General features: G+C 41.6%; 1 protein-coding gene across 1 annotated transcript in view; it reads left to right on the forward strand.

Annotated features, from left to right (window-relative positions):
* Positions 1-14,130, forward strand: part of LOC121150949 (aldehyde oxidase 4) — a 48,586-nt gene extending 34,456 nt beyond the window's left edge. Inside the window, exons 26-35 of the mRNA XM_040972161.1 lie at positions 512-739; positions 2,498-2,593; positions 3,441-3,569; positions 5,404-5,478; positions 6,614-6,666; positions 7,098-7,212; positions 8,043-8,108; positions 10,008-10,193; positions 11,975-12,142; positions 13,162-14,130. Coding sequence (XP_040828095.1) covers positions 512-739; positions 2,498-2,593; positions 3,441-3,569; positions 5,404-5,478; positions 6,614-6,666; positions 7,098-7,212; positions 8,043-8,108; positions 10,008-10,193; positions 11,975-12,142; positions 13,162-13,215 — 1,170 coding nt within the window. The 3' untranslated portion in view covers positions 13,216-14,130. The remainder of the gene's footprint in view (positions 1-511; positions 740-2,497; positions 2,594-3,440; positions 3,570-5,403; positions 5,479-6,613; positions 6,667-7,097; positions 7,213-8,042; positions 8,109-10,007; positions 10,194-11,974; positions 12,143-13,161) is intronic.

Below are 14,130 nucleotides of genomic sequence, written 5' to 3' on the forward strand. Positions count from 1 at the left end.
GCCAGCCCTAATGCACCAGTACTTTTCAATTATCTGCATCATGTTGTCATCAAGCCAATCCCGGAATCAATGTAAAGCCATCCTAGGACATAGAGAGGATAGAACAATAAGCATCTTTTGTGCAAACCTTTTTCCAATATTCAAATCTTTGAGGAGTTAATTTGAGAACAAGTTATGGGCAAGATCACATCAAAGATTGTGAATTAGGAAAATTTTGGTTCACCACTAGCAAACTTGTGATGGGCCTCCTCTTTCACAGGATTATTTGGAAGCTAACTAACATGCACTTGGCCTAGACGTAGTATATATGAAGTATTCATCAGCAATTGCCATGGTTATTATGATTGTTGCTTTGTTTATACATGTACACTTGTTCTTGAACACTAATAGCAATGCTTATCACATCTTTTTTAGAAAAATTTCCTTTATATCAAACATATAGCAAAAATGTATGTATCACATGTAGAAAAAATATCTACTGCTAAAATCCATTTTGTTTTTTGTCATTCAGGTTAAAGAAATAAACATGTACAAGAAAGCTAGCAAAACAGCCTATAATCAGACATTCAATCCAGAACTCTTGCGAAGGTGCTGGAAAGATTGTCTGGAAAAATCTTCATTCTATGCGAGGAAAGAAGCTGCAGCAGAGTTTAACAAAAAGAATTACTGGAAGAAAAGGGGGTTGGCCGTTGTCCCCATGAAATTTACCATTGGACTCCCTATAGCCTACTATCATCAGGTGAGGCTGAGAGGGCTGCCTGTCTGGAAATGGTAACTGTGTGCAACTGGGGTAGTCTGGGTCTACTCTGCAAGCAGGAGATGCTGGGTCAGTTAGCTTTAGCTGTAGAGAGAGGAAGTTTAGGCCGGATGAAGATACCATGGATATCAGTGAATACGGTATTCAAGGAGAGCTACCAATGGTAAAATCCAGCTTGGGAGACAGAGGACAACCTGAGTATGTGGAAATGGGGAGTCTTGTTTCAAAACTGTGGTAGAGTGGGGACAAACAAGAGGACTCCTTTTCATTTTTCCAAATTCCTTAGTAAGAACCTCAAAAACAGCCATGAGAACAGACTCCCCAATCACATAGAAACTTGGAGTTTCTGTGATTTTTTTTAAAGATATGAGTTATTTATTTAAAAGGTAAAATGATGAGAGAGAGAGAGAGAGAGATGTGCCATTCATTGGTTCATGTTCCAAACAGCTTCAGTAGTTAGGTCTGGGTCAGGCCAAAGCCAAGAGTCAGGAACTCCATCCTAGTCTCCCTTGTGGATGTCAAGAATCCAAGCACTTGGACCATTTTCTTTTGCCCTCCCAGGTGTAGATTGGAAGCACAACTGCCAGGACTGGAACCAAAGCTCTGCTATAGGATATTGGCATTACTGGTGGCAATTTAACCCACTGTACCACAATACCCACCCCCTGGGTTTCTGTATTAAGATTCAGTGACTACTAAATCTCTTTTTCATTTCACCATAACAAGTTTTTCATAGCGTTTGGTTTCTAATTTCTTCTTCTTTGTTGTTGCTTCTATTGTTGTTGCTATCTTTATTCATCTCCTCAGTGTTTTCTATAGTAAAGCCTGTGCAAAGGAAAGAACAAAGGTCACCCTCATGGTGCCAGTGAGGTGGGCACATAATTATCTCCTCTCTCTCTCTCTCTCTCTCCTCTCTCTCTCTCTCTTTCTCTGAAATCTGCCTTTCAAAAAATAGATCAGTCTAAATAATAAAAGGAAGAAAAATTACCCGGCACCCTTAATAGATGGGCCTCTGAACTCTGGCTCCAATGTTCTGCTGAACTTGATTTTCTTGTATGAAAGTCCAGATCCATGTGTGCCCACCCTCATCCCAACATGATTCTGAAAAATCAGTGTTTGGAAATCACTAAAACACACAAAAGTTTCTTCCAGTTTCTCTGGAATTCAGGAGAGATTATGCCAGGAAATTTACTCATGCAGATACTACTTGGTTTTTTTTTTTTAAGATTTATTTATTTTTATTAGAAAGGCAGATTTACAGAAAGAAGGAAAGACAGAAAGAAGATCTTCCATTCTCTGCTTTACTCCCTGAATGGCCACAAAGGCCAGAGCTGAGCCAATCTAAAGCCTGGAACCAGGAACCAGGAGCTTCTTTCAGGTCTCCCACAGAGCTGCCAGTCCCCAAAGACTTGGTCTATCCTGCACTGCTTTCCCAGGTCACAAGTAGGGAACTGGAACAGAAGAGGTGAGACTTGACATGGTTCCCATATAGGATGCTGGCACTTGAAGGTGAAACATTAGCCAGTTGAGCTACAGCACCAACCAACTGCTTTAAAGTCAGTTTCCATTTCTGCAGAGCGAAGAATAATAAAATAGTATGCAGACTGGTGTCCTGGGAAGGCAGCACCCCAGGCAAATATGTGAAGTTTCTGGTGGGCAGGAGATTAGCAAAGCTCAAGTCACTTGTTGCAGTGTGGGTTTCTCATCTGGTATTGCAATTGCTTCCCCCACCTCTCCCAGGCAGCTGCCCTCGTCCACATCTATATGGATGGCTCTGTCTTGCTGACTCATGGTGGCTGTGAGCTGGGGCAAGGCCTGCACACCAAGATGATTCAGGTGAGATTGTTGTCATAGCCATAGAAAACAACACCTTATGGTCAACTGACTAGCTTTCTTGTCATGTTGAACGTAAGAAACAGCATCCCACCAAATGCACAAGTCAACTGTAAAATTTTTAGTGTGGGAAGTGTGTACTAAAATTGAGGAATTATGTTACATCAGTCCTCTTGCATGCAATAAGCCAAATCCATAGGTCTAAAAGGGTGATTCCAGTTTTCAGAGAACATACTGCCAAGCTTTCTAGCAACTGCTCAAAGTACTAATGCATTCACTCAAATTCACAGAAATAAATGTTTGATAGGACGGAAAGTTACGTTCCTAGATTCATAATCCATGTAGAAAGTTGATTCACAGTGTGCTAAGTCATACAAGTCTGTTTATAGTGCTTTTTAAACAAGATCTTCTTGCAAAAGGAAATTTCCCCCCTTTTTAATGTGAAACAAGTCTTTGTTGAATATAACAATTGAATCTAAAATGTATGAGAAACAAAACATTTTCTCAAGGAGAAATAGAGAAAAGATACTTTTGAAGGAAAGGGTATTATTCTTTATTTTTATTTATTTTCATTTTGTTAGAAAGGCAGAGAGATTCAGAGGCCCAAAAATTATACCTGCTGCCTCACCCTCCAAATTCTGTTAGGAGCCAGGGCCAGACCTGGCTAAAGCATGGAGCTGAGAACTCAGTCCAGTTCTCCACTTGAGTGTCAGGGATCTGAGCACTTGAGCCATCATCTGCCGCTTCCCTGGGTGCACAATAGCAGAAACCTGGAGAGAAGAGCTGAGACTCAATTCTAGGTAGGAATAAAGTTTATGACATAAGCAATCTTTTCCTTCTGTTTCTACAGGTGGCCAGTCGAGAACTGAACATACCCCAGTCAAAAATACACCTGTCAGAGACAAGCACAATCACAGTGCCTAATGCCCTCTTCACTGCAGGGTCCATGGGTGCAGATGTCAATGGAAGAGCAGTGCAGGTGAGTCTTCCTTTCATTTCTCAGTCATCCAGTAACTGTCCTGTAGGAACTTTGTCCCAACCCTTTTTTTATGAAAGATGAACCTACAGCCAAGACAGGTCAAGCTCTAGGTCACTTGGCTAGTTACTGGCAGAGCCAGTGTTCCAAATCAAATTTTCTGAGGCTCCCATTTGATGCTCATTTGCTCACCAGGCCATGAGCATTGCTGTTGTTCTGTTGCATATACAGCCCTGCACCCTCCACAGAGTTGTAGTAGCATCCCTTTGTCTCAAATGAGGGAATCTCTCTGTTCTCTCACTCCAACATGCTAAGAGTTTGGGCCAGTCATTAATCCCTCTAGAAATCAGTTTTCTGTTCTACATAACTGGAAATATAAATATCCATTTACCGGAGCTGTGTGCCAGAAACTGGAAATAAAGCAGCTGCCCCTACCTCTTCTCCTTCCCACTCTTCAACCTCTAGGAAACTGCTTACTTTAGTCATCCATAGAGACCATCTCCAAAAAATGACAAAACCAGGATGAAAGAGAATCTCAGCTATTCAATGTGCCTTAGAGCCTGTGAACTATGGTTTTCCTAGGTCTACTCCTTGGGATAGTGGACACACACATAAGAAAGAGAGAGAGAGATCAAAAGCACTGTGAGACTTTGACCTTTTTTCTGACAGTTTCATGATGAAGAGTTGTAATAAAGGTCATAAACTTGCATGACCACTTGCCATTGTCTGTATCTTGTTAGGCTGGTCCAACACTGATTACAAGCATTTACTAAGGTCTTTCATGTGCAGGTTCTTTCCTAGGCACTAGGGCTGTAGCAATAAATGGAACAGGACTAAATCCAAAGAGCTTGATCTCATAAAGCTCACAGTCAGGCAGCCAGTTGACAAACCAACAGTATTTTTCCTTTGAATGAGCAGGATTGCAACCCATGCTGCAGTTTTACAAAGTGGAAAATGAAGTGCTGTTTGGGTGGATTTGTGAGCCAACAAGAGAAGGCTGATTGCCTACAGATCCCAGAAAACATCCCTGAACCTCCTCATGCACAATACTCTGACCTCAACTGTACTTGAGCAGGGATTTCAAAATTTTTACACCAAAATGAGCTCTTTATTTATTCCCACTTTCCTCAGACTTTTTGAAGGGCCATCATTAAGCCAGACTTAATATTTGCCATTATCTCTGTCTTTTGAAGATAGCTTTGTCCTCTTGGTAGCCCAATTTTTTTTCATGATACAGTTCCATTGGCAGAGGGATTCTCTCCTCCACCCCATCCATTCCCCTCCCTCACTATTTTCTCCCATGTTATTACAATAGGATAGTCCTTGAGCAATAGTCTCAAGTCCAACATTTCTGCTGTTTAAGTGCATCGTGGCATTTTAGGTGTGGACAATGGAAGCTAGTCTAGAATCCTATTGCCAAGGTATATTTAGCAGTTTCATAGAGAGTTCTCCTTTTATTCAGAAGTAGAGATTCACACTGTAGTGTATCCTCACTTCCCAGTATGCTAGTCACCATTATGCAGTTCATCTATGAGCATATATGTATATACATGTTTATCTATTTATCTCATACTTTGCATAGAGGGGACTTTGGTTAGCTTTGTATTCACATGTATTTAAGCAACACTATAATAAAAGTAATTTGAGTCAACACTGCAGGATCTACAGGATTTTCTTCTTTTGAAGCAATTCCCTGCATCACCCCCAGATTAAGAAATCTTCCTAGTAGACTAGAAAGCAGGTTCCCTAAACCTACATTGGAAGTAGTTAAATACTCAACATTTTGTTATTCCTGGTACCTTTGATTTCTGATATTATTTCATATATTTGTCTTTAGAATGCCTGCCAAATTCTGATGTCTCGTCTTCAGCCCATCATTAGGAAAAACCCTAAGGGAAAATGGGAGGAGTGGGTGAGTACTGCCTTTATTAGCCCCACCTGGAATGAGCAAACATGTCCACATGAGTAGAAGTTCTTGATTCATAGCTAATTGACAATGCTGATCCAAGATTCAAAGCATTTATTGCAGTTACATCTCTATTTTCAAAAAGGTGAAAGAGAAATCTAGGTTTGCCAAAACCTGACTTGATTTTAGAAGATAGTTTCTCACAGGGCAGTGTGGCAGCATGAACTCCCCAATAAAACTCTCCCAGAGCTGCTGTCCTGGATGTCCCCACTGACCTGGGGGACAAGTGGCTTACCCCTCATGCCCCTATATGTACCATGGAGCTAAGAAAAATCTTCAAATGAAAACATCATCTATTTTTAGCAATTGTTTTAATAATTACCATCATCCTCATTTCCTATCCCTATCCAGTTTGCTCCAACAAGGAAACTGACATAATCATATAATGAAGCAACCAATCAAATTACTTGGGGATAAAGCAAGTTAAAAATTCATGTGTAATAGACTCCTTTATTCATGGGGTATATATTCTAAGGCTTTTTGTGGATGTCTGAAATGGCAGATAGTGCTAAACCTACCCATACTGTTTTTCTAAATAAACATACCTAGGATATAGTTTCACCAATGAATTATACATAGTGAGAGATCATTAATAATTAAATAAGACAATTAAACAGCATATTATAATAAAAATTCTGTGAATGTTCTCTCAACATTTCACTCCTTTCTTCTTGTTGATTGTGGGTTATACTCTCGTTTGTTCTTATCGGTTGTGGGTAACTGTGGCTACAAGGGACCACTGCATATGTCCTCCTTGTAACCTATACACATCCTATGTGTATATAAAACTACAGAAATACAAAGATATGGCCAAGCCCATCCTAATGTAAAAGTGCAAAAAAAGATAAAGAGTAATAACCTTGACACCATGACATCTCAGTCAGCAGGGATCCCAGGCTGTCAGCTCCCTACAGCCCTTTAGCAACTCCCTGGAGAAGCCTACACTGTGGGCACTACACAGGTCTCACTTGGAGATGTGGACTCAGAGCTTCAGGTGAACAATAGGCAAGCCCAGTGCAGAAGGGGTTGTTTAAGGTTTCCCCTAAATTTCTATTTCCTTGTACCCACACCCTTCCTTCAGGTGGCCAAAGCCTTTGAAGAATCCATCAGTCTCTCAGCCACTGGATATTACAAGTAAGGATGTCTTTCCTTAAGCTTAAATGATACTGGGGCAGGAGTGACTCGCACTTGTCATCTGTCTGAGCAGTTGCCAGGAGCTCAGCTATGTCCCATGCTAACCCTTCCACCACAGAATTGTGGTGGGAGGAAAAAAGGCGTGACCCTGGAGGGCAGCAGATGGAGTAGGATATGATATAGAGTCCTTGGAACAGTCAGCAGGGACCACAGCTACCCATTGCCGGGGCCAGGTGCTAAAGAACGCCATCAGACACCAGCTGATGAAGTCTGTGTCTGCCAGATTCTCTGATAGACCTGCCCTGGGGCCCATCACAGGAGAAGCGAATCATGATGTTCAGCCACAGGTTGTAACACTGCTCCAGGACACGGCACAGCAAGGTCAGCAAACCACTAAGTGTCTTCTGTTTTCCTCCCACTGCTCTGCTCAGAGGCTACCAGACACACATGGACTGGGAGAAGGAAGAGGGGGAAGCATATCCCTATTTTGTCTATGGAGCCTCCTGTGCAGAGGTTGAAGTGGACTGTCTGACAGGGGCACACAAGGTAGGTAGCCATGTTGTGTACCTTCCTCCTAGGCTGGTGGCACAAACGTTGCTGCTTCTATATTGTCAATGATAACCAACCCTGTGGAAAAAACAGAGACAGAGATACAATTTTTAGTATACATCTTTTTTAAAAAAAAAAAGACTTACTTGTGTATTTTTAAGGCAGAGTTACAGAGAGCGAGAAAAGGGACAGGGAAATACAGAGAATAATGTCTTCCACCCATTGGTTTGCTCCTCAAGTGGCTGCAACAGCCAGAGGTCAGTCTGGTTCAGAGCCAGGAGCTTCTTTAGGTCTCCCACATGAATGTAGGTACTGGAGAACTTGGACCAAATTCCACTGCCTTCCCAGGCATACTAGCAAGGAGCTGGCTTGAAAGTGGAACAGCTGGCCATGGTGGACTGTACGTAAGGGGATGTATAATGGAAGTGTAGCAGAAATAAATATGTCCATAGGTAGAAACAGAGAGAAAGTATGTCCCCATGCATGCAGTTCAAGGATGGATTCACAGAGAAACGGCAGGTAATCTCCTACATTGTTGAGAGATGCCTCTGTGTCGCTGGGCCTGTGAGGGTACTCAAAAGACACCTATTGCAAGACTGGATGGGGGAACAGTGGAGAGGGGAAGGAATATGGGCAAAGGAAAGGGAGACCCCAATGCCTATTCAACTGTGTCATAAAATAAAGAAAATAATAATAATAAAAAAGAAAGTGGAGTAGCTGGGATTTGAACTGGTACACCCACCTTTACCCACCATATCACAGCACCAGCCCCAACTCATCTGTCTAAATACATCATGCCTTCCATGACGTGTTTTCTCTTTACACAGCTGCTGAGGACTGACATCTTCATGGATGCTGCTTTCAGCCTAAACCCAGCCCTGGATATTGGACAGGTGCGTGTCTCCAAAACCACCCACACAGACTGAGTTTTGGTCAGTACCGTTGAGCAGTTTGTCACTCAAAATATGCTTCTCCAGCACCCTCCAGGCCTTATCTAATGCAAGTGTTCTGCAAGGTATATTATATGTTACACACAGACATGCATGCATAGACTCGCACACACACACAGAGATATAAAACTGAAAGAAGATTCAAGAAAAGATTAACAATGGCTGCCTTTACATCGCAGGCAAAAATATATGACTTATTTTGCCTAGTAATTTCCTGTGCTTTCTAATTTTTCTTCAGTGAGCCTTGTGCTCATGAGAACATTATATAGGTGCATAAATTACATTAGTGTTCTTGATAATGCTGAATTCAAATAGACTGCACATAAGAGAAAAAGAAATACTGACACACAATGTTTCCCCTCTTACTGAATTTAATTCTGAGTTTTATTTAACAAATAAATAAAATTAATCCACCCAAAGAAGCTTGAAATTTAGGAATTAAATCTCTCCCACTGCTTGGTGAGCTTTGTTTTTTCCCAATTTCATTTCTCAAAGCAGGAACAACAGCTTCCAGGCGAGGCCAGGCTGGCTGCATTTGGTCTGTAGGCTGTAGCTGAACAGCAGTTTGAAGCAATTGGGTAAATGGGCATCACATCCTCACAGCCATGTAGTGCTATCATGTGACAACACTCTACATCATCCTAAGTCCTAAGAGAGCCATTTACACAACTTCACCCAATGATTTATTGAAGAATAATTTCATTGGTCCCTCAGTGTTTTCCAGAATATCATCCTTGGTCTTTAGGGCAACACAAGTGCTTATCAGAGATGTGGATTCCCAGGTCCAGCCTTCCTGCTTCATAACTTTGCTAGATTGGGAATGGGAGTCTGCTCCCCAAATTGACGTGAATCCTGTAATGTTTGGGAACTTCAGACCCGGCACCTCATGTCCTTTTATTCCCCTCTCCCTACTGGATAATTCCTGCTTCTTTATTATTTATGCAAAAGGAAATGGGATATGTTCTGGTTAAGAAAACCCTATATGAATATTTGCCCCATTGGAAAAGGAAACAACCAAATCTCTTAGGCTTTATTCTTCCCTTTAGATGCAAGCACTGCTATTTCTTAGTTTAGCATATGGGTTGGTTTACCTTAATTCCAAAAAAAAAAATCTCTTGTTCTTATAAATAGAAAGCCTAACTTTCCTTCATTTTTTATAAATTCTGGAGGACAGTCCCTTTGGAAAGCAGCATAAAGAAACTTCGATATTTGAAAAACTACAATATTCTAACTCCGTTTGTTCCAGCTCACATTCCTTTTATGTTAACTTCTTTTTACCTATTTTGACATTTGTTAAGAAAACTATGTGCCATGCTAAGAGCAGAATGGAAGAAGTCCAAGCCTTGATTTGTTTTCAGGTAAAGAGTACACAAGAGCAGGAGAGGTGAGCAAGGGGAACTTCTGCTAGCTGTTCCATCAGCAGGAGTAGGCCCCAGCACCAGTGAGCCCCAAGAAATAAGTTGATAAATTTAGGTGGGAGAGGGGAGACAGGGACAAACTCAAAGATTCTAGAGAGGCAAGAATCTGGAGGCAAATGAGTTTTCTTGATGGGAAAGCTGGGAAGGCATAATGGGAGTCAGAAAAAAATGCCTTACAAAGACTTGAAAGTGAGAGAGAATTAGGTGGATCTGAGGAATTACTGGGAACTTGGTAAGTCTCTAGCACTTACGGTACTTGAGGACAGGGTCATGCAAGGAGACAGGCACCAGTTCCAGGTTTGCAAAGTCCTCTGCAATACTTCAAAGAGTGGGTACTGAGACCCATTGCTCCATTTTCATTCCCACAGGAATACTTGCTCAATCAATATCAAAGACTTTTAACCTGTGCACCTCTTGGCTGTAGGTTGAGGGGGCATTTGTCCAAGGCATGGGATTCTACACCATAGAAGAGCTGAAATACTCCCCAGAAGGTGTGCTTTATTCTCGGGGTCCAGATGACTACAAAATCCCCACTGTCACTGAGATACCAGAAGAGTTCTATGTCACTTTGGTGCATTCCCGAAATCCCATAGCCATCTACTCCTCCAAGGTAAGACCTGGAGATCTCTCTGTTAGGGACTCATGCTGCCACAACACAACACCACAATCTAGGTAGCCTTAACAACAGATTTTTTTTTTCAAAGTTCTGATAGTCAGGAATCCAAGATCAGGGTGTTAGTAGGCTTGGTTTCTCCTGAAATCTCTCTCCCTGGGTTATAGATGACTATCTTTGTTCCTATATCTTTTCATGGTTTTCCCTCTGTGTGTGTCTGTGCCCAAATTTCCTACTCTTATCAGGATGACTACTGGATTGGGGCCCATCCTACTGACTACATTTTAGTTTAACCACTTCTTTAAAAGCATTTTCTCCAAACAGAGTTACATTCTGAGGTCCTGGGCCTCCATGGGACTCCAACATGTAAATTTAAGCAGGGAACAACTCAGTTCTCTACAGCCTCTTCTTTCAAGAAATTATGAAAGAGTCACTTAAATGTTCTCATTCCTCTCTCTTTCAAATCTCAAAAGCAGAAAGAGGAAAAAAAAGTCAGTCTGTGACACATAGGTGTCTGGGGACTCCAGAAGCCCAAGTACATTCTCCACTTCTTGAGAAAAATTCTGAGAAAAACCTAAACTAAATCAGAAAATTGAGAAGGAGCTGGGTGTCTTAGGTCATGAGGCTAAGTCCACCATAAGCTAAACCAGTGCAACGGGCAAGTTCCATCACCCCAGAGCTCTTTTCTCAGTAGCTCCAGATTCAATTCAAATCCATTCTGCCTGCCCAAACCCTTCCAACTCAGAATGCATATTCACTTAGCCTTGGCTCTGCTACCCAAGATACTGGTCCCATGCTTCCTGCTGAACCTTTATTTGGCCCATACAGATCCTCAGCAAATAGGGATTCTCAAGCACAACTAGGCAAAGCACACAACTTCCCCAACTTATATTCTACACTGAGTTTTCATCTTGCCAGACAGATAGCAACATTAAGTTTTTGGGAGATTCTTTCTTTTTCGTGAGACTAAGTCAAGGCCAGAAAGAAGGTGAGACTTCCTGTAGGGATGGCCTCTAGCTCCTCTCCTACCTGGAAGTTGACCAGGGGCATCTATAAAGGCTGGTCTGAAACAGAAGCGGACCCTTATGCTCTGCTCCAGATAAGGCACCAGACTTTCCCCTTCCTTCCCTGAGAAGCTTCCTCCCCATGGTAATCTGGGGATTTTGACAGCCAGAACCTATAACAACCCTATGGGCTTTGGATCTTTGTCCAACTCCTCCAACAAAAGCCTGGGCACACGACAAGTTCCAGATCATCTTGAAGAAAGAAAAATAAGCACATAAAAGCCTTGGTGATTCTTTCAAAATGTGTTACTGCCATAGGATTAATTCTAAAGGCAACCTGGATAAACCAGGGAAGTGAGTACACATGGAACGAGATCCACCTCACTGTCATCTAAGCTATACTGCCAAGACTATGCTTATTTTACTCTGGTTTTCATTTAAGCACAATGATCTGGAGCTGCAGTTGGAATATCCTGGAAGGCACCAAGGGCTTTGGTCTTCAAGACTTCTCTTGGGTGGGAGAACAGGAGTGTGTAGCTGATCCATGTGCAGGATCCTGATGTCCAAGGGCATCTTCATGAGCTGGGCACAAAGGATCCCACACACAGATTGCCATCACAGGCATATAGCTCTGACTGTGATTCAACCAGAAGAGTTGAGAGAGAGAGCGAGAGTGTGTGTGTGTGTGTGTGTGTGTGTGTGTGTGTGTGTGTGTGTCTGAATTAGTTCTAAAAGAACCCATGCACCTCTGACAGCCTTCTGTGCTTCTCTTAGGGACTGGGTGAGGCTGGAATGTTCATGGGATGTTCCGTCTTTTTCGCCATATATGACGCCATAGCTGCTGCCCGCAGAGAGAGGGGACTGACCAATACCTTCACCCTCAGTAGCCCAGCAACTCCTGAACTGATCCGAATGACTTGTATGGATCAGTTTACTGACATGGTAAGACAAGACCCTGTTATCACTTTGTACATGGATTTGCAGGTTCATAGTACAGATTTGATAACCTTGACAGAATTACAGAACAAGGTATTCTTTTCCAACATGTCATTTTCTATATACTTCAAAGTAATCTCAAAGTGAGTAAACCTCTTCAAATGATGGTCAGTTTCAGACTCACAAAATAAAAAGCACACTCAAATGAGCAGCTGCTTTGGCAAATGGGTATGGTGAGTCATTTCTTTAACTATCTCATCAGCATATAGTTGCTGTGGTATCTTGGTAACTTCAAAATCAAAATTATAGTAATTAAATCTGATCTGATCAGTTACACAGGAAATATTGTTGGACACACTAGTAAAAATAATTTCAATGAAAGTTCAAGTCACAGGACACACCTTTATGTGCCTTGTAATAATATACTAGTATAATAAATTTCCACTTTTCAGCTGCTAAAGATACTTCTGGAACTATTATCAGCGTGCATTCATCTACTGAACAGCCCTGAATGAACCTTTTTTTTCAAAATTCATTTCTTGTTATTTAAAAGGCATATTCACAGAAAGAGAAAAAGAGATCCTCCATCCACTGGTCCATTTCTCAAATAACTGCAATGGCCAGAACTGGACGAGTCTGAAGCCACGAGCCTAGAGTGCAAGGGTCCCAAGGTCCTGAACCATCCTCCACTGCTTCCCCAGGCACATTAACAGGGAGCTGGATGGGACTCAAACCAGTGCCCATAAGGGATGTAAACACTGAAGGCAGAGGCTTAACTTACTAAACTAGAGCTCCAGCCTGCTGAACGAGCTTTGATGCTAGATTGCACCTATGCCTTGAACATTGTGGGAATTCTGAGTAAGATGCACTGTATCTAAAACATAGCAAGTTTGTGAGGATAAGATTACGATTTAAGAATTGAAACAATATGAAAATTGTATTTGTTTTCTTTTGCCTTCTGAATTACAATGTTTTTTATGTAATCAAATTTTGTTATTGTTCTTTCTTCTTCTGTTCTTTTTTAGATTCCCAGAGATGATCCTTCAACATTTACACCTTGGTCCATCCATGTCTCTTAATTTTAAGTTTTCTAAAACATGATCGACCTTAAAATTTTTAAACTAAAACAAAATATAGGTTGACTAGCAATTGTCAGGATTAGTTTTGGCAATTTTTAATTATTCTCAAAGGCTAGGTTGCTACGTGATTATGTTTTAAGATGCTAGTTTTTGCTAAAATGTGTAATGAAACTTAAAATAGAAAACCCTAATTTTAGTTTGTATGATCCTCAAAGAAATCTATATCATTGTAATTTTAAAATATTGTAGATTTTTCATTAGTAGCACCACTCAAGATAGACTACTGGCACTTTCCTTTGTCCTTCAGAAATCCGCCCAAAGTAGGGTAAAACCCCCTAGTTCACATCTCCTGATACTGGATTCTCCCAAAGCCAATTGTGTGTTGATAATAGCAAGTTCACCTGTAAAGAATCCTTCACTTGCCATGTCTGCCAATTTCCTTGGCATAAGAACTCCCACCTTGAGTAATTCCAAGCCACCAACATGAGACATCCAAATGTGGAGTTGGAAAGAAGTGCTTATACTCAGTGTTCATGAGAGGGTAAGAGCTGACTCCCACATTTCAAGCACCCTACAGTCTCAAATCCCTGTCACTTCCATGTGGTCCATTTGGAAGTAAGCATTGCTATTGCTGGGATATGGTTTATAACCAAAACATTCATCCCTAGTGTGGTAGTGTTGGGGTAGCAGGTGACTGGCTCGTGACTGCCCTTGTGAATGGATTGATGCTAGGACTCCAGGAATGGATTGCTTCCCACAAGAGTAGTTACAGAAGAGCATGCCTGCCCAGTCTCTTGCTTCCTCGCTTATGCATTCTCACTTGTGCTGCCATCCTCCCTGCTGTGACACAGAAGGTGTTTACCCCAACATGATCACCTTCTAGAATTTTCAGCAAAAATAAACATCTTTCCTTTA

Source organism: Ochotona curzoniae, unplaced genomic scaffold (assembly GCF_017591425.1).
Source record: "Ochotona curzoniae isolate NIBS_2020 unplaced genomic scaffold, NIBS_Ocur_1.0 contig_2210, whole genome shotgun sequence".
Classification (NCBI taxonomy): Eukaryota; Metazoa; Chordata; class Mammalia; order Lagomorpha; family Ochotonidae; genus Ochotona; species Ochotona curzoniae.